The sequence below is a fragment of the Mytilus edulis genome, chromosome 3 (genome assembly GCF_963676685.1).
Source record: "Mytilus edulis chromosome 3, xbMytEdul2.2, whole genome shotgun sequence".
NCBI lineage: Eukaryota > Metazoa > Mollusca > Bivalvia > Mytilida > Mytilidae > Mytilus > Mytilus edulis.
The window spans coordinates 98,512,513-98,532,694 of record NC_092346.1 but is presented as its reverse complement, the minus strand read 5'-3'; the positions used below and the strand labels follow the sequence as shown (position 1 = coordinate 98,532,694).

Here is a 20,182-nt window from a genome sequence, read left to right as displayed (position 1 = left end):
TATAGTTTATAACAACTACTTCACGCTTGAAGGTGGATAGTACATTATTTATTTACACATAAGTTTAAGTATACCACCGACTGTAACAAACGTATGTACATGATGGCAAGGAAAACACACATAGGGCTCTTAATCGCACTGGCACAAGAACCGCGACGGTGGCATTGTAAGCTATTCTAATAAGTGCGATGGGTTACGTACATTTTAATTATAATGTTGTTTTCATTTGTTCATGGTTTTTTTGCCTATGCTAAATTTGAATGGAAACAGAGTGATGACTTCTTGTATGCATTTGATTAACTACGTCAAAAAGGGGATTGATTTCGTAAAACATAGGGTCCAAGTAATCTCTTCAACTGATCATGCCCCCGTCTTTTTCCGTCACGTAATTAAAAACAGATGTTTTTGTTCTTCTTGTAAAATGAAGATATATACTAGTTATCTCTCTTCGGCTTTATTAAATTATTTAAAAAGATCCGTAAAGACATTTATACTGTTGTACTACAATGTTTCTAGCTATAACTTTGTAATAGAAAATATCTTATAAGACGGCGGATATTTAAGTAAAAGGACGCAAACCGACAATTAAAATGTTATGAACTTTATAGTATCACATTCAAATATATTTTTATACAATACTAGTACCATATTTCATATCTGTTGTCCTTTGTTTTTTTATGCCCCACCTACGATACGATAGTAGAGGGGCATTATGTTTTCTGGTCTGTGCGTCCGTCCATCCGTCCGTTCGTTCGTTCGTTCGTTCGTTCGTCCGTTCGTCCGTCTGTCCCGCTTCAGGTTAAAGTTTTTGGTCAAGGTAGTTTTTGATGAAGCTGAAGTCCAATCAACTTGAAACTTAGTACATATGTTCCTTATGATATGATCTTTCTAATTTTAAAGACAAATTAAACTTTTGACCCCAATTTCACGGTCCACTGAACATAGAAAATGAAAGTGCGAGTTTCAGGTTAAAGTTTTTGGTCAAGGTAGTTTTTGATGAAGTTGAAGTCCAATTAACTTGAAACTTAGTACAAATGTTCCCTATGATATGATCTTTCTAATTTTAATGCCTAATTATATTTTTTACCCATTTTCACGGTCCATCAAACATGGAAAATGATAGTGCGAGTGGGGCATCCGTGTACTTTGGACACATTCTTGTTTAAAATATAAAACACGAATTATCTTTTGTAAAAGATTTAAGTCGAGCCTCCGACCTCTGTAGTGATTCAGCGGCGGCGTAACCATACTTCTTTAAAACTTAATATTACAGAAGGTAAAAGACACGAATCCTTCATACTTGGTATAAAGATGCCTTGTGTTATGAAGTTATGTCAATTGTACTTAGCATCGTTTTCATTGTTCAGTGAATACTTGAAGAAAAAATTTACATTATTTAGTATTTCTCTCTTATTATGCCCCACCTACGATAGTAGAGGGGCATTATGTTTTCTGGTCTGTGGCTCCGTTCGTTCGTTCGTTCGTCCGTCCGTCCGTCCGTTCGTTCGTTCGTCCCGCTTCAGGTTAAAGTTTTTGGTCAAGGTAGTTTTTGATGAAATTGAAGTCCAATCAACTTGAAACTTAGTACACATGTTCCCTATAGTATAGTCTTTCTAATTTTAATGCCAAATTAGATATTTACCCAATTTCAAAGTCCATAAAACATGGAAAATGATAGTGCGAGTGGGGCATCCGTGTACTTTGGACACATTCTTGTTATGAGTAATAGGATAACGATATTGGGTATGTGCGTATTTTGTAAGGCCCCCATGCCAGTCAGACGTTTTTTACTTGACCTCTACCTCATTTCATGAACTATAGACGAGATTAAGTTAAGTTAAATAAATGTTCACAAACCGTAGACATAGATAACCAAACAGACATATCAATAATTCACATTTATTCACATCACTAGAACTTGAGATTAAGATCAGGGCGTGATATCAGGATATCAGAAAATTAACAGTCATATTGGATTTTACTCTACTCTGATTGCAACTGTTACTTATTTTGATATTCGATTCGATTTTATTTCCCTCGTTTATCTCAGAAGTAGATCAAGGTTTGTCAGCAGCAAATAACCCTATAATACGATTTACACGGAGGCGACAATGATTATTCAAAACATATAGCTTTCAAATCAATATCTCTCTCTTACAAACTGGAGATGCAATGTCTGTTTCAGATTAATGGCTTGCAAATAAAAACTTTGGACTTGTTGGGATTTCCATGTATGTTAATATCCGTTCTGTACAATCGATCACAATTACAAAGTTGTATAGGACATGCTTATATAAACTAAACAAAGTGTTTAAGATCTTTAACAGCGATGACTTTTCTTCAAGAGACGTTATTTATTACTTCCGGCATTTTAAAAGGTTTAGCTAGCTATAAAACCAGAGTTTTCCACCATTTTCTACATAGGGAAATGCATGTTTTAGGGCAGGACTATGACAGCTGTTTTCCAATTATTTGATGTATTTGAGCTTTTGATTTCGCCATATGTTTATAACTTCTGTTTTGAATTTTCCGTGAAGTTTGGTATTGTTGTTATTTTTGTATTATGCCTTATATGGTATTTATCCTGTAATCAGCTGCTTTGCTATTATACAACTGTACAAGTAATCTTATGCTACATTCCTGCAGATGACAAATTATTGTCTCCTGTAAAAATCAACGATAATATTACAATTGAAGTAAATTTTCGTGCCTTTGTTTAGCAATGCAGATGTCTTTATAGTTCAAAAAGTAAAATCTAATAAAATACTGAACTCCAAGGACAATTCAAGGACAAGTATTGGGACCAAATAAGGAATCTAAGATTTCTAACCATTGACATAAAATAAGCCAATAAAATTTAACTTTCGAGCCTACCTTCTTTTCTGTTTATGAAGATTGGGGCTGTTGTTTGTACATTTATACTGTTTAATTTACCAGACATATAATTTAAACGCAGATTTAACAATCTCGAATAATATAGACGTTGCTTTGTTCGGTATTAATGTCTGAACTAGAAGGTAACACTAAATTCAGGATACTCATGCATATATTCCTCCAAAGTCATAATTTTACGTATTATTTGTCGAAACTGTTTGACATTCCGTTAGTGCTTTTAACACGTCATTTAAACAAACACCCAACGGTACAGGTTTGCGGGGATGTACGCATTTTATTATACCTATTGTATATATTGTTCCAGACAATGACTAACTTAGGTAATATATTAACCTTAGACCAAGACAATTTATCCTAAACCTCTTCATAATATATATATTAGATACAGGAAACGTCGTGAAGATAATTACAAGTCCGAGGTCGTTTGTGCAAAATATACATAACATTTAAAGTGGCGTGGTATGTATATGTAGTAAAACGAGTTACCAAATTGCTGACAATTTGGCTTTTAAAAAGTAAAATTCATCGTATACTAGCTATATAGTAGGGAAATTTGACAACTTTTTATTCTTTCTTATGTTGGTCTGGTTGTTTGAGTTTTGTTGGAGAGAGAATATATTCAGCCGGCGGATATACTTCATAAAACTGAGTTTTACAAATAATGTAGATCTTGTGATCTATTCAATAGAAATATTATTGACGTCTTTTAGATTAAGGCGACAGTAGTTTACCAATGTTCAAACAACCTAAATCTACTAAGAAGAAATAAATCCACATCCCCCATAAATACAGATACAATATCAAGTACTCAAAGGGAGCAATATCGGGTGCATCAACAGGATATCCGTCTCCACCTACCATGTATGCATGTTCAAGTGTAAACAAATTGAAACAACACGTTTAATAATTTCATGCGTCCGATGCGCTTTTCTGGATTTACCCTCATCAGGAACGCTCAAAGCCAAACAGTTGAAATCCGAGGATGCGTACGTACCGAAGAGCTTTATAACAAAAATACCTAAAATAAATAGCTAAATTCATCTAAAGTCAACTTTGCCCGAGGGAACTGAAACCTTAGTTTCTTAATAATAATTTCAAAATTTATAAACGGACAACTTTAGAAACGTTTGTTAAATCATGTCAATACCGAATACTACTGAGCTGATAATACCCTCGGGGACTGATAGTCAACCAGCAAAGGAATCAACACAGTGATGTAAAAAGTTGAAAACAAAACGTTTAATAATTTCATGCGTCCAAAGCGCTTTTCTGGATTTACCTTCATCCGGAATGCTCAAAGTCAAACATTTGAAATCCGAGGATGTATAAGTACCGTAACCGTTGAAGAGCTATATAACAAAAATACCTAAAATAAATAGCCAAATTCATCTAAAGTCAACTTTGCCTGAGGGAGTTGAAACCTTAGTTTCTTAATAATTTCAAAATTTTGATTTTCTTAACCTCCTCTTTCGTGAAGGATGTAGTGTTATATATACAAGAGTCTCAGTTTTTCCGTCGATTTTCTAGTTCTTTAGTCACTTCTATATATATAATAACATTTTTAGAAGGATTGCTGATGGGGAAAAATATCTTCCGTTGAATAGATAAAAGGCATTCACAACCTATCTTCTTAGAGTAAAAAATCCGTGTGTATATTGTACGTCGTCAAATTTGAATGTGCATCTGAATGTATGAACGAAATGAATTGATTAATTCAAATCATTGGTTTAGTTTAAGTTTATCTTGCTCGCATTTTATCCGTTTTCTTCATTGGTCCTTATCTCAATACACCAGCAACCTTGCATTCTTCATAGATCATCATGTCAATCCACCAACAATCTTCAGTTCTTCATTGGTCATCATCTCAATCCACCAGCAACCTTGAGTTCTCCATTTGTCATCATATCAATCCACCAGCAACCTTGAGTTCTTCATTGGTCATCATCTCAATCCACCAGCAACCTTGAGTTCTTCGTTGGTCATCATATCAATCCACCAGCAACCTTGAGTTGTTCATTGGTTATCATGTCATTACACCAACAACCTTACGTTTTTCCTTGGTCATCATCACAATCCACCAGCAACCTTAGGTACATCGTTGGTCATCCTCTCAATCCCACCAACAATCTTGAGTTCTTCCTTGGTCATCATCTCAATCCCACCAACAACCTTGAGTTCTTTATAGGTTATCATCTCAATCAACCAACAACATTGCGTTCTTCATTGTCATCATCTGAATCCACCAGCAACATTGAGTTCTTCATTGGTCATCATCTCAATACACAAGCAACCTTGAGTTTTTCATTGGTCATTATCTCAATCCACCAACAACCTTGAGTTTTTCATTGGTCATTATCCCAATCCACCAACAACCTTGACTTGTTCATTGGTAATCATCTCAATACAACACCAACCTTGCGTTTTTCATATAGGTCATCATGTCAATCCACCAACAATCGTCAGTTCTGCATTGGTCATCATCTCAATACATCAGTAACCTTGCGTTTTTCATTGGTCATCATCTCGATCCACCAACAACATTGAGTTCTTCATTAGTTATGATCTCAATCCACCACTAATATTACGTTCTTCGTTGGTCATCATCTTAATCCACCAGTCACCTTGCGTTCTTTATTGGTCATCATCTCTATCCATCAGCAACCTTGCGTTCTTCATTGTCATTATCTCAATCCACCAGCACACTTGCGTTCTTTATAGGTCATTATCTTAATCCACCAGCAACCTTGCGTTCGTCTTTGTTAATCATCTCTATCAACCAGCAACCTTGCGTTCTTCATTGGTCATCATCTCAATCCAACAGCAACCCTTCGTTCTTCATTGTTCATCATTTCAATCCACCAGTAAGCTTTAGTTCCTCATAAATCATCATTTCAATCCTCCAGTAAGCTTTAGTTCCTCATAAATCATCATCTCAAGCCACCAGCAACTTTTGATTCTTTAATTAGTTATCATCTCAATCAACCAACAACCTTCAGTTCTTCATTGACCATCATCCTAATCTACCAGCAGCCTTGCATTCTTCATTAATCACCTTCTCAATCCACCAGCAACCTTAAGTTCTTCATTGGTCATCATCACAATCCACCAGCAACCTTGCGTTTTTCTTTGGTCATCATCTCAATCCTACAGCAACATTGAGTTCTTCATTGGTCATCCTCTCTATCCACCAACAAACTTGAGTTCTTCATTAGTTATGATCTCAATCCACCAACAATATTGCGTTCTTCCTTGGTCATCATCTCAATCCACCAGCCACCTTGCATTCTTCATTGGTTACATCTCTATCCACGAGCAACCTTGCGTTCTTCATTGTTATCATCTAAATCCACCAGCAAACTTGCGTTCTTCATATGTCAATATCTCAATCCACAAGCAACCTTGCGTTCTTCTTTGTTCATAAACTCTATCAACCAGCAACCTTGCGTTCTTCGTTGGTCATCATCTCAATCCACCAGCAACATTGAGTTCTTCATTGGTCATCCTCTCGATCCACCAACAAACTTAAGTTCTTTATTAGTTATGATCTCAATCCACCAACAATATTGCGTTCTTCATTGGTCACCATCTCAATCCTCCAGCAACCTTGAATCCTTTATTGATCATCATCTCAATCACCCAACAACCTTTAGTTCTTCATTAGTCATCATCACAATCCACCAGCAACCTTGCGTTCTTTATTGGTCATCATCTCAATCTAACAGCAACCTTGCGTTCTTCATTGTCATCATCTAAATCCAATAGCAACTCTTCGTTCTTCGTAGGTCATTATCTTCTTTCACCAGCAACCTTGCGTTCTTTTTTGTTCATAATCTCAATCCACCAGCAACCTTACGTTCTTCATTGTCATTTTTGTTTAGGAGCACAGGTCACTATTATAGCATCGGGGCTTTATTTGTATCAGACAAAATAACAATATTTATTGAGAGTTTTTGATTTCTAATTAGCGAGGATGAATTAATCTAACATCCTCATGAGGTTGAGAAACTTACATGCAACAGATTGCTATAGTGTTCTCTGCCCATATTTTAAATGGAAAATATTGCTTCTAAAGTTTTTTTAGTGAAGTAAAATTGTTACATTAATATCATTTTGAAACTTTCTTACATCTTACACAGAAAACTACGTTTTTCCTCATCTTTGGGTGCGGTTTCACGGGTTCAAATATTAATGGCCCGTACTAAGCAATATCCATAACAAGTACAATCAACCTGTACTTACTAGAATTTGAATCAGAAACGGCAGTGGTTTTGGGCTCTTTAAAGGTATAAACAAACAATATTAAACTCCCAGGTAAGTTTTATAAAAACTGACAAAAAAAACATTAAACTTAATCAACCAAAAGAACTATTAGAAAACAACTGGCATATTCCCAAAAGAGTGAATTAAGATTCGATAATAGACACAGTTCCTACTGTAGGTGGTGAATATTTTTTTTATGACCGTGGGTCCTATTGCGTCAAACCTTCGTCTTTTACTTTGTCGTTGCATCCACAGGGAATCGCTATTGTAAATTCTCAAATACAGGAATCTGTAAGTTAGTGATATTCTGTACTCAATATGGGGTGATTTGTTGAATTATTCATTTTCTGTATAATTCTGGCTCTGAAGAATAGAATGGTAAAATTCTGTTTATAGATTTATAGATAAATTTATTGTTATCAGGATCATTAGTATTAGCTCAGTCATCATATACTCAATTGTGAAGTCGTGTTTCACCTTCGTCGAGATTGATAAGTTCTCACAGAGTACTATTGAGTCCGTACACAATATAAGAAGCAGTACAATTGAGATCTTCATGGATATGTGTATTGTAGCATTTGGTAATAAAGTTTCTCAGAAAACAAGTAACAATAATCAGTTTACCACGGACTAAACAGTTTGTATGATAACATTTAGACTAGAAACAATATTGCAAGTTGTTATTGAATTCAAATATGTCTGACTGTTCTTCACTGAGCTAACGTCGTATCGATGACATCTTTAAAAGAGGGACGAAAGATACCAGAGGGACAGTCAAACTCATAAATCGAAAATAAACTGACAACGCCATGGCTAAAAATAAAAAGACAAACAGACAAACAATAGTACACATGACACAACACAGAAAACTAAAGAATGAACAACAGGAACCCCACCAAAAACTAGTGGTGATCTCAGGTGCTCCGGAAGGGTAAGCAGATCCTGCTCCACATGTGGCATCGTGTGTTGCTTATGTGATTACAAATCCGGTAAATAGTCTTATTCGGTAGGTCACATTTATGAAAGGGAAGGGGATTGTAGTTACGACGTAAGGAACATATCCGATATCATTTGTGAAACGGTTATTTCATAACGGTCAACCAACTCGTGATGGCGTCCGTAAAATTTACGAAGTGATGATTTCAACTTCAATCTTCAGTTTTCTACGCTGTGTTATGTATACCGTTGTCAATTTATTTTCGCTTAAGAGTCAGAATGTCCCTATGATATCTTTTGCCTTTCTTTTAAGATGATTCTATGGGAACCCGCAATTGTTTTGTCCATGACAACATCCGATTGACACTGTTTACATGGGCTACGTGTCTACAAATGTGTTTTTTTTTTATGAAATCTAAGGTTCGTCAGATTGAAGTCCAGCGATGACTACACTTGTCTTCGCCGATGGCGATGCAAATAAAACAAATGATGTTTAAAATAAACTGTTTTCACAGAGATATGTCTCGCCTTTTTGTAATTTTGATTATGCAAATGTTTAAATCAAAATAGCAATACTTTAACATCTTACACAAGTTATGAAAATATTTAAAGTCAATAAACCATGACTGTGTTACATGGCTAAACAATCTCAATGTAAATGAGATGTGCAAATGCTTATACAACTGCATACCAAATACCATCATGACCATTGACTTATTATAAGTGGTTCCTAAATCTAAATACAAACATTAACTAGTAAACAATAGAAAAGTTTCAGTCAATAAGAGGTGGTGGGACTATATAATCTCCATGGAAACGATAATTGCAAATGCCAATAAATTTGCATACTAAATGTCATTGACTTAACATTAGCAGTTCATCTTAAACTGATCTAATCACAAACTAATACATGTAAACTAAGATAAGTTTTGAAGTCATTAGACTGTGACTGAAGGGTGAGGCCAAATATTCTCCATGACAATGAGATGTGCCAATGCTTATACAACTGAATACCAATTAACATTGGCCTACCACTAATGGTTCCTTATAAACTGACCTTATCACAAACTAATACATGTAAAATAAGCAAAAGTTTCAAAATCAATAGACCATGACTAAGGGGGTGGAGCTAAATTATTTCCATGGAAATGAGATATGCCGATGCTTACACAACTACATACCAAATATCACTGACCTACCACGTGTAGTTCCCCATAAACTGACATAATCACAAACTAATACATGCAAATTTATGACGGATGTTGTGATTAAAATTGAACTTAAAAAAACAACAGTCATAATGTTTTAAAAGTGCAACGTTTTAGTCAGGTTATTCACAGGACATTAGTTTTTTTTCTAATTGCATGTTTAAGAAGCTTTAATCAGTATTATTCTCATACTTTCCACGCCTTTGACCTGTTAAGTGCATGGAGACTATTAATTTATATTAAGCAAATAATTACGTTGTTTGATTGTTTCTATTTTTGTCATTATTTATCCGTTAGATTAATTAAGTTATTCTTAACTATACATGTAATTAATATTCTGGTCTGATCATTCTCTAAACAAACAAACGTGATATTAAAACGACATTGCCCGACATAGATGTTCTAGATTTTAATCGTAATGACTAGACAAGTTGTTGTTACTCTATAAGCATATTTAAAGTTAACTGAACATGTAAGAAACTACCTAGGTTACAAATATAAGTAAATAACATTATTTAAAAAAAACGACTGCAGCAGCTGGTTTGCACAAACGTTTGATGTAAATTTGACTGGAGGAATCATGTTTCTGACAACCCTTGGAGTAATTAATATTCTGGTCTAATCATTCAACAAATAAACAAACGTGATTTTCAAACGACATTGGACAATATATGTTCTAGCTTTTAAATGATAGACTAGACAAAATATGTCAAGTCAGGAATAAGACAATTATTGTTCATTCGTTAGATTTGTTTAAGCTTTTGATTTTGAATTTTATAAAGTTTTGGATTTTTCTTTTAGTTCGTTAATTTTCCTGTACCAAGTCAGGAAAATGGCAGTTGTTATTTTATAGTTCGTGTCTGTGTGTGTTGCATTGTGTTTTGTTTTTAATTCACTTCAGTGTTTCTGTAGTGTCTTTGTTTTCCTCATATAATTGATGTGTTTCCCTCGGTTGTAGTTTGTAGCCAGGATTTGTTTTCTCTCAATCGATTTGTGACTTTCGAACAGCGGTATATTACCGTTGCTTTTATTAATATTTAACTTTGTATACCCCCACATCCATCCGAGGTCTGCGCCTAAATATAATAAGCAAGTCTATTTAAACCTGGATGTGTAATATTTGTTTTGCGATCCGATGAAGTAACGTAGTGAATATTATGGATATCGTTTGCTGCCAACTTTATGTCTGAACCCGTCCTTTGTTTTGTAGCCTTGTAATTGGTTTATATAAAAAAAGAAGATGTGGTATGATTGCCAATGAGACAACTATCCACAAAAGACCAAAACTATAGGTCACCGTACGGCCTTCAACAATGAGCAAAGCCCATACCGCATCGAGAGCTATAAAAGGCTCCGATAAGACAATGTAATGTACGTTTCTGATACTTGACAGCTTGACAAGTGTCAATGATGAGTAGAAATCGCTCTCCTACTTGGATCTGTAGTTTTAGTAGGGTGCATATTTATCGAGTTTTTTAAAGTCAGTGATTGTAATGTTTATTATTTTCCGAATTATTTTCTTACTAACTCAAAAGAAATAATCCTTTTTTTTTGGGAGGGGGGGGGTATCTAGAAGACAAAAAAGAGAAACAAACATGTCTCCTCATTCAGTAATAGATTCAGATAATTTTTTGGAGGAGAGGTTTGACCAGAATAACCCAAATATTTTCAAGATCTTTATAAAGAGTGCCTGATTTTATTTTGTTAAAGGAAAACTAAATTTGAAACATGACATAATGAACAATCTTTTACAGCATATATATTTTCTATTTAACAACCATTTTCAAATTACCAGACGATAACTTTCATTTCATGATTATGTTCCATTTTTCCTAGTCGACCAAGTTCGTTGATTGACGGCAACAAACAAAACCAATACATCTATACTAAAAGAAATATTTCACCCAAATTTTGTTAAAGTTTTTCCAGTTTGGGCGTGATCCAATGGTCGTAACAACATTCCTGTTCTCTTTTCGTCGATTGATAGATCACCGAATTCGTTTATAATTCCGGAGCATATGAAATCACACCCGGTTTTCGGTTATAGCGTTGTTATTTTCTCTTCAACATATGAGGTATACCTTCCGCTTCTTTATTTAACACCGAGGCTATGTTTACGATTACCGTCTTGGATACTACTTATAACAATTACAGTTTTAAAATCTAAAAGACAATCGAAAAGAATATTTTAATAACTTAGAGGTAACAGCATTTTTGTTTCTTCACAAATCCATAATTGGTACCTACAAATTTAAATCAAGGTTAACATAAAACCCGAGTGTATCACATGAACTCCATACCAAGCGACAATTGAGATGTCAGCAGGTCTAACGTCTCTTGCGATTAAAAATAAGTTGATATGATTGAATTTTGTAAATAATTATAGGTCGCGTATGGTAAGCAGTCACCTTCCGCCTGGCAAATGCAGCCAGTCAAAATGTAACAATATGGAATAAGACACAATCGAGCTTTCTGATAAAAAACGATTATTCAGCCACACACTTTTAAAAATACACTTTAAACATTAGGTGACTGGCAGGAAAGTATGAATTTGGCATTCTTGTTGACATTGAAGGCTTCTGATACGTCACAAACAATAAAGGCATGTTACAATCGTTAAGTATATTGATGGTCTAAATCAAATTTAATAAAAACATATATAAAGCTACTTTGACCAAAATTAGTTTCAAAAGGGACCTCAATACAGTTGCAGTGTTTTAAGATATTGCTACTAACATCATTAAATCAAGACAAGGACATGTTTACTGATTAATTTAAGCATTTATCCTTTTGTGGGTCTAACATGTAAAAATATCGGAAATTGATGAGACTGTCATTAAAGTGAGAGGGTTAGCGCTATAGAACCAGGTTTAATCCACCATTTTCTACATTTGAAAATGCCTGTACCAAGTCAGGAATATGACAGTTCTTGTCCATTCGTTTTTGATGCGTTTTGTTATTTGGTTTTGCCATGTGATTATGGACTTTCCCAATTGATCTTCCTCTAAGTTCAGTATTTTTGTGATTTTACTTTTTTCTAAGAGATATTTCTAAGATGTCGAAAATGTTTACACATATAAATGTTAGCATAATTGTTTTAATGAACATAATGATTGGATTAGGGGATTCAATAAAACCCTTTGAAATTGATATCGCAATATTGTTATTGAGCAACAACCAAAATGAAGTTGTCACAACGAAAAGCTAAGTTGCAAAATATCCAATTTTAATCGTAGTTCTATGAAATTACCTTCTAATAATCAGGTTTAAAGCACCATTTTCTACTTTAGAGAATGCCTGTACAAAGTCATGAAATGAACGTTTGATGTGTTTGAGGTTTTGATTTTGCCATTTGATTAGAGACTTTCCTTGTGAATTTTACAAAAAGAAAAAAGAAAAAAGAATGCCTCTGAGGACCGAATGCCCCTAATCAAGATTTGTAATTTTCCAAGTTAAAAGAGGACGTAATTCTAAAACGATCAATAAAGCACAACAAAAATTCGAACTCATTATGCGTTTTGCTGTTCTTAGCATTGTATATGGGTTTCGTGAGACGAAACTTAATTTAGAGTGCGGAAATTAATTGAGACGGAGGGACTGGAGGAAAGAAAGATGGAAGGACGGCCAAGGCACATGGGTATCACTTGAGGCCGGCTGGGGTATATAACTAAAGGCTCTTAAGAGCCTGTGTCGCTCACCTTGGTTTATGTGCATACATGTATTAAACAAAGGACACAGATGGATTCATGATAAATTGTGTTTGATGATGGTGATGTGTTTGTAGATCTTACTTTACTGAACATTCTTGCTACTTACAATTTTCTCTATCTATAATAAACTTGGTCCTTTAGTTACACAGAGGAAAATATTTTGTAAAAATTTACAAAAATTTATAAAATTAATGAAAATTGTTCAAAAATGACTATAAAGGGCAATAACTCTTTGAGGGGGTCAACTGACCATTTAGGTTATGTTGAACTATTTGTAGATCTTACTTTGCTGAACATTATTGCTGTTGACAGTTTATCTCTGTCTATACTAATATTCAAGATAATAACCAAAAACAGCAAAATTTCTTTAAAAATTACCTATTGTGGGACAGCAACCCAACAACCCATTGTCCAATTCATCTGAAAATTTCAGAGCAGATAAATATTGACTAGATAAACAATTTTAACCCCCGTTTTAAATTTGATCTAAATGCTTTGGTTTCAGAGTTATAAGCCAAAATCTACATTATACCCCTATGTTCTATTTCTAGCCATGGCGGCCATCTTGGTTGGTTGGCCAGGTCACCGGACACATTTTTTAAACTAGATACTCCAATGATGATTGTGGCTAAGTTTGGTAAAATTTGGCCTAGTAGTTTCAGAGGAGAAGATTTTTGTAAAAGTTAACAGACGACGACGACAACGACGACGGACGACGGACGCAAAGTGATGAGAAAAGCTCACTTGGCCCTTCGGGTCAGGTGAGCTTAAAAGTGAACAAATATCCACTAATAAGGCAAATTTCAAAAAAATAAAATTAAATACAGAAACAAGTTTATTTCATATGAACAATAAGTAACAAACAAATGCACCATCTGAAAACATCACAATACTGATGAAGCTTTCTATCATAATTCATTATCAACACAACAACTTTCATCACAGAGGATTTTATACTCAAACCAAGAATTCTCTTTGAACAAATGTCACTGTATATCGATAAGACAAATCTCACATTGCTTTAAAATCTTTTTTCCATATTTATGTAACGAACACAATTCTCTTACAAACGTAGTTTGATATCTATGTTTAGTGTGACATGTCACATGAATATTTAAAACTTAATGAGATGATTTATAATAATAAAATCACATCTAGGAATTGATTTATTTAACCCGTCCATGTAAATATGGATTTTCATTTTACATAAATTTGTAAATATATACAACTGTTGAGTAATGTTATGAGTTTTGATAATTTTAATGACTGTTTTTGTCGTTTATTATAGTGCAGATCTTTTACCTAATTTACGCAGGTCTATTTAACATCAATCAAGAGTGTTAGGTGGTAAAATGATACGAACAGACACATTTACATTTGTGACAATGTATCACTTACTTAATATGATTAAGGGCTTTTTTCAAATTTCCAAATCGAAAATAATTTCTGACTGCTATATAATCTATGAATATCTTTGATACTAAACTTTGATACTTGGTTAATATAAATACACATCAGACTAAGTCATTCCTAACAAACACTTAACAATTAGTTAAATAACACAGTTATTTTATGAATTAGTTTACGGCCATCAAAAGTGCAAAAATCAACAAAGGAGAATTTAATTGAAAGGGTTACAGAAAATACTGAAAATAAAATATTAAGCAATATATATTTAAAATATCTGTAAGAATAAAGGAATAATTCTCTGAACAGAAAGGGGAACTGGTTTCAGAAATCAATAAACTCAATAATAATATGATAACGATTTAGTAAACTAATAAGACACAGGAAACATATTTTACTTGTTTGGCTTAAGTGGTATTTTGATGTGAGCGTCACTGGTGGAACTTGTATAGACGAGACGCGGGTCTGGCGTGCTGAGTTATAATCCTGGTACCTTTGATAACTACATTTTCAGCCACCAAATGAAACTTTGTTTTCAAACTTTTGAAATAAGATATAAAGCAAGATTTTATAGGCTTCAATAGAGCCGATATACAAAAGATATGTATTGTTTGCTAATTTTGCAGGAACCTAATCAATATATAGTTATCAACTATTGGGGAGAAGTTTCAGATCTGTGACATCTTTTATTCAGACAACAGGAAAGAATGCTTAAGCTTATATTGTCTACATGCCGTATCTACTTTATATTTAGAGCAGACCATAACACATATTTCTATTATACTTTCTAAACAAATCTTTAACAACCTTCGCACATCAACTATCATACATGCTCCTATTTTCATGTACTAACGTATAATAAAAATTATATAACATAAACAAACAACACCTTATTTTGGCAAACTTACTATTTAACATTTTTGAACGACTATAAATTGACTATATTCTATGTGATTTTGCAAAATCAAAAACTATAACAACAATTTTCTCGTCCAGCGAGTATTAATAACAAATTTGTTTGCTACTTCTGTTAAAAACTTTGTATTCTAATGGACATATATCTATACAACATATTGTAATCTATTACAGCTAGAACTCAGCGTTTCATTTTTGATGGATATGTCTAACTGTTTAGTTGTGAGATTTTTGAAATCTTTACGTTGTCAGCATGTTTCTATAAACGTCACTATGGCTTTGTTATATAATATGAATACTATTGATTTGTTAATCTGTATGAATTATAAATCATCACATTTCAATACTTATATTGGGCAACACCCCTCCGGTCTTTGTACTTTCCAGAGTGTCTTATCCTTTTATATTGGGCAACACCCCTCCGGTCTTTGTACTTTCCAGAGTGTCTTATCCTTTTATATTGGGCAACACCCCTCCGGTCTTTGTACTTTCCAGAGTGTCTTATCCTTTTTTATTACCAGCCATCATACACAAAAAATCTAACTTACAAAGTTACAATACTAATTAACACAGACTTTCCACATCGAGATTTAATCAGACTATAATGATATTATAAACCCTCGTGATAGTTCGTCTTCACTAAAGTTTGACGTTACGGCTCAGCCTCATTACGGCAATGATAAATGACTTCATGGATCACTATTCTAAACACGTTTAGAAAGGTTATTACATCAATACATTTTTAAATGCTATGGATGATAAATTATATGGCATCAATACTGACATTTAATGTCATATGTAATGTTTATGTTAAAATGCAGACGTCATTTCTTCTTTAATGGCTTCCCTGAGAAAAACTGTCTTTTGGCAATACGCCAACCCGTGCAGAACAATTGTTATTAATGAGAATTTGTTTACTTGATATTCCTGACAATCATAAAAACAATATTTGTTCTTTAATACTGGATAATGATTTTTCTAAAGGATACATTTAATAATAACGGCCATTTTATTTGGAAAACTTAAAAATCGTTATGATAGGAACGTGACGGTTTATGTTTAGGACTCTTTGCCATTGAGCTTGATTCACCTCCAAAGTCATATATTTTCTCTAGTTTTCTTTTATCTTTCTCTGTTACTTTTTTCTTCTCTTTTCTGTCTTCTGTTGTATTACTCTGAACGATTGCCATTTTTCCTTTATCATGTTTTTCTGAAAACTTTTTCTTTTCAGATCTTGAGAACACGAGGTTAAGGTCATTTATTTGAAGCAGACGACAATTACCTTCACACACAGAATGAAATCGTTCATAACAGAATGTCAATTCTGATACGGATTGTATTGCTTCTTTAGCGTCTTCAATAATCACAGATTTGATTGTTTTGTCTTTCAGTAAATCACCAGTTTTCATATGCAGTAACTCTGTAACGTCCTTCAGAAGAACAACGTTTTGTCTGAAGACAAAAAGGACAAAAATAAAATACACTGATTAGTAAATAATAACCAAACAATTAAAGGTTTTAGTATGTTTAAAAAGTGTTAAAGTGTCAAAATTTTAATATTTAAAACAATAATTTATATAAGCAATTCGGGGGAAAAATCAGTTAACGCAATATTTAAATAAAGGCAAACCATTTTAGTGTCTATTGTGTAACATTATTCTTGCATTTTATTTTTAGAATAAACAAGTAAATAAAATTTAGACAATAAAACAATTTACAAATATATAATAACGTTTGGACAGTTGTATTTCTTCTTCATATTATTGTTTCTTTTTTACTTCTCCAAATCACGTAACAAAAATCATTAAATGAGATTTACAGACCTAGTTCCAGCTAGTATCGATCGAATTGAAGAACGTAAATAAAATACCACAGACATTGTGTAATTAAATGTTTGGCAGAATGCCAAGATATTTGTACTTTTATCAGATACACGACGTGCAAAAACGTAAATCTAATATAAATCTACATATGCTAATTGGATCATAATACGTTCCTTTTCATCGGCGGAATGACAACTGATTTGATTTAGAAATACATTAACATTATTCAAGTTCAAATTATGAACGTTTAAGCATTTTTTTCTTATTTAAATGGTGTTACGCCAACTACACTATAATTTAGTTTTGCGCAATCGTATGAAGAAATATCAAAAGACTAATTTTCTGTCAAGCATTCTATTCTTTTTTATATCTTCTCCAGATAAGGAACCAAATTTAAAATGAAATGCGATGTTTGAATCACGTTAATCGTTTAGTAAGGAGATCAATCAAAGTGAGAAACAGAAACTAAGGAAATTGCATCAACTCAAAACGGAGCAAGATACAAGGATGTGTCGATATGTTAAGCATCTACACGCGTTCATCCACAGCCATGTGAATTTAGTCAAAATGTCACAATTGGGAGTGGTTCCACGCAATGATGGGCAGCTCTTCGGGTTCTCTCTACATGCTATTTACAATTTACATTTAAAAATACAACAATGTAAAATTAAAACCATGTACACGATGGTAGCTGAATAAATTTGGGAGAAATGCTAGCCTACCCATGCTCTTTTTATTTCAGATGGCATTCATAAGAATGTACACAATTATCAATACTATATAAAATATAGAATTGTCTATGTAGATATATGAAAATGTGTTCATAAGTCACAGCTTATGGTTTAGTGCATTTCTGCACGAAGTTAATAAATACCATTTATATTATTAATACTTTCACATGTTATCACCTCATTAAAAAATAAAATTGATGTACATTACAGGTATCAGTGTTCATCTATTCCCTCGGTTTTTTGTTCAAGGTTTGTTTTTAATAAAATATTAAAAGTAAGGACTAACTATCTGTCACTACAGTATTGACGTTGTCGAATATTTTTGTTGAGATATCGTAACCGGAAAGTAATTAACTATTAATAAAATGTCCTTGAACATTCTTTGAAAGTCCTACATCAATTATAAACTAATCAGATGTTGTTCTAATATCCCGGTATGGTACAAAAATCAATGAATAGATCAACTTATTTTTCTTTTAACTCTTATTTGCATTCTAAACTCATGCTAATTTCCAAGTGCTATTAGGTTGAGTTTTTTCAACGACAATTATCTTTGCCGCATTCAATGCTTTTAAGATAAAATTAAGATTCAATGCAAAATGGAAATAGTATTAGAAGTTAAACAAAGGTAATTCCGAATAAAATTTAAAAACAAATGTATGGCGTTTTATCATGTGATCACAAGTATGCATGTATATAAACACGTAAACGTGATTTGCATGTCTGCTTAACATTAACCGTGCAGTCAAAAAATAAAGTTAATACAATTTATTATATTGTGTTTCTTGAATAACATTTAAATGGAAGGGATGCTAAACGCTACTGTATAAATGCATATCCTTTGCGGGAGGTTTACCTAGCCATTGAACCAGTATCAACCCACCATTTGTTCTAAAAATGTCCGGTACCAAGTCAGAAATATGGCATTTGTTACCAAATAGTACGTTTCTATGTATATTAGCGTTTGTTTTTTGTTGCACTTCAGGGTTCCTGCTGTTCTGTTGTTTTCAACTTATAGCTGGTGTGTTTCCCTCGGTATTAGTTTGTAGCTCGAATTTGTTTTCGCTTAATCTATTTATGACTTTTTGAACACCGGTAAACTACTGTTGCCTTTATTTAAGGTTACACGAGGAATTTGACATACCCTATTTATTATATTGATACCTGTAATTGTGCTGAATATTTGGACGTTGTTCTTTGTGGTCTGTATATAAATTAAACTGAAACGTGTTTGTATCTTATCTTTTTCCCCGTCCTATGAGGGACTTAAAATGAGTTCATTAGAGTATTTTACTCACCTTTCATTTGAGATCGGATGAGTAATTGAAATTTCTTGGAATAAAGGAGTATCGCTTTCCATAAAGATACCATCATTGGATTCTGGATCGGAGGGGATATCGTTAAAAATACCACCTTCTATCATCGCTGAAATAGATAAAAAGACATGAAAACGAGATATACTAGTGTAGAACAGGCAGCGAGACTGACGACCATAGAACAAAAGATTGTCCTACTTAAAGCACAGATATTTTCTTATTATTTTAATTGTCTAGAGTGGATGTAAACAAGTGTGATAATACTGAACTAATCTATTGGTCAACACTTAATAATGGCCTTTAAAATTGACAACTGTAATACATTTCTCAACTTAGAATGTCTGAAAAAAAGTGTCAATAATAATTTGATGTCAGATATTGACTTATAGACTTGCTAAGTTGGTATATGTTGATTTTGAAAACTTGTTAGTCCAAATTTAATTTAAAAGACAAGGACAAATAAAAACAATTTTTTTTTCACATCAAATCATTTGTGATATGATTTTTTTTTAAAGTTGATATTAAATTATACCTTATATTCTAGCAATCAAACTGCACATCCCCATATACAAAATGATGAATACATGTGGTGTCCTCCTGAATATTGCTTGTCATTTTTTATTGAAGGGTATGTACGTATCATGCAGTCACCCTTGTTTGTATTGGAGTTTTGTGTTGCAACAATCTACAGTTTTCTATATGTTTTCCAGAATTTTGTTTGTTTTTGTTTTTTGTGCTTTGCGTCTTTTAAAAATATCTTACCATTATCCTGAAAGGCACCAAACTCCCACACAGACAAATCAGATTCCTCATTAAAACCATTGATATCGCCTAAATAACCTAATGAAGTAAAGAAATATATATAAAACTATAAACGCCAAATCTGGATGTTTTTCTTTCAAAAAGAGTTTATAAAGTTTTGTCTCACAATTATTATAATATTTCTTATCTTTTTTTAATAAATTAATCATAGTTTAAGAC

General features: G+C 33.2%; 1 protein-coding gene across 6 annotated transcripts in view; it reads right to left on the bottom strand.

Moving 5' to 3' along the window:
• Positions 1–13,826: 13,826 nt before the first annotated feature.
• LOC139517912 (uncharacterized) overlaps positions 13,827–20,182 on the bottom strand; it is a 35,643-nt gene continuing 29,287 nt past the window's right edge. For 4 of the 6 annotated variants that reach the window (XM_071309437.1, XM_071309438.1, XM_071309440.1 and 1 more), the window contains exons 10-12: positions 19,964–20,041; positions 19,184–19,310; positions 15,787–16,783 (exon numbers count right to left, since the gene is read on the bottom strand). In XM_071309437.1, coding sequence (XP_071165538.1) covers positions 16,354–16,783; positions 19,184–19,310; positions 19,964–20,041 — 635 coding nt within the window. In that variant the 3' untranslated portion in view covers positions 15,787–16,353. Of the gene's footprint in view, positions 15,697–15,786; positions 16,784–19,183; positions 19,311–19,963; positions 20,042–20,182 lie in introns of those variants that run through there. The other 2 variants (XR_011663232.1, XR_011663233.1) reach the window with 1 other exon arrangement.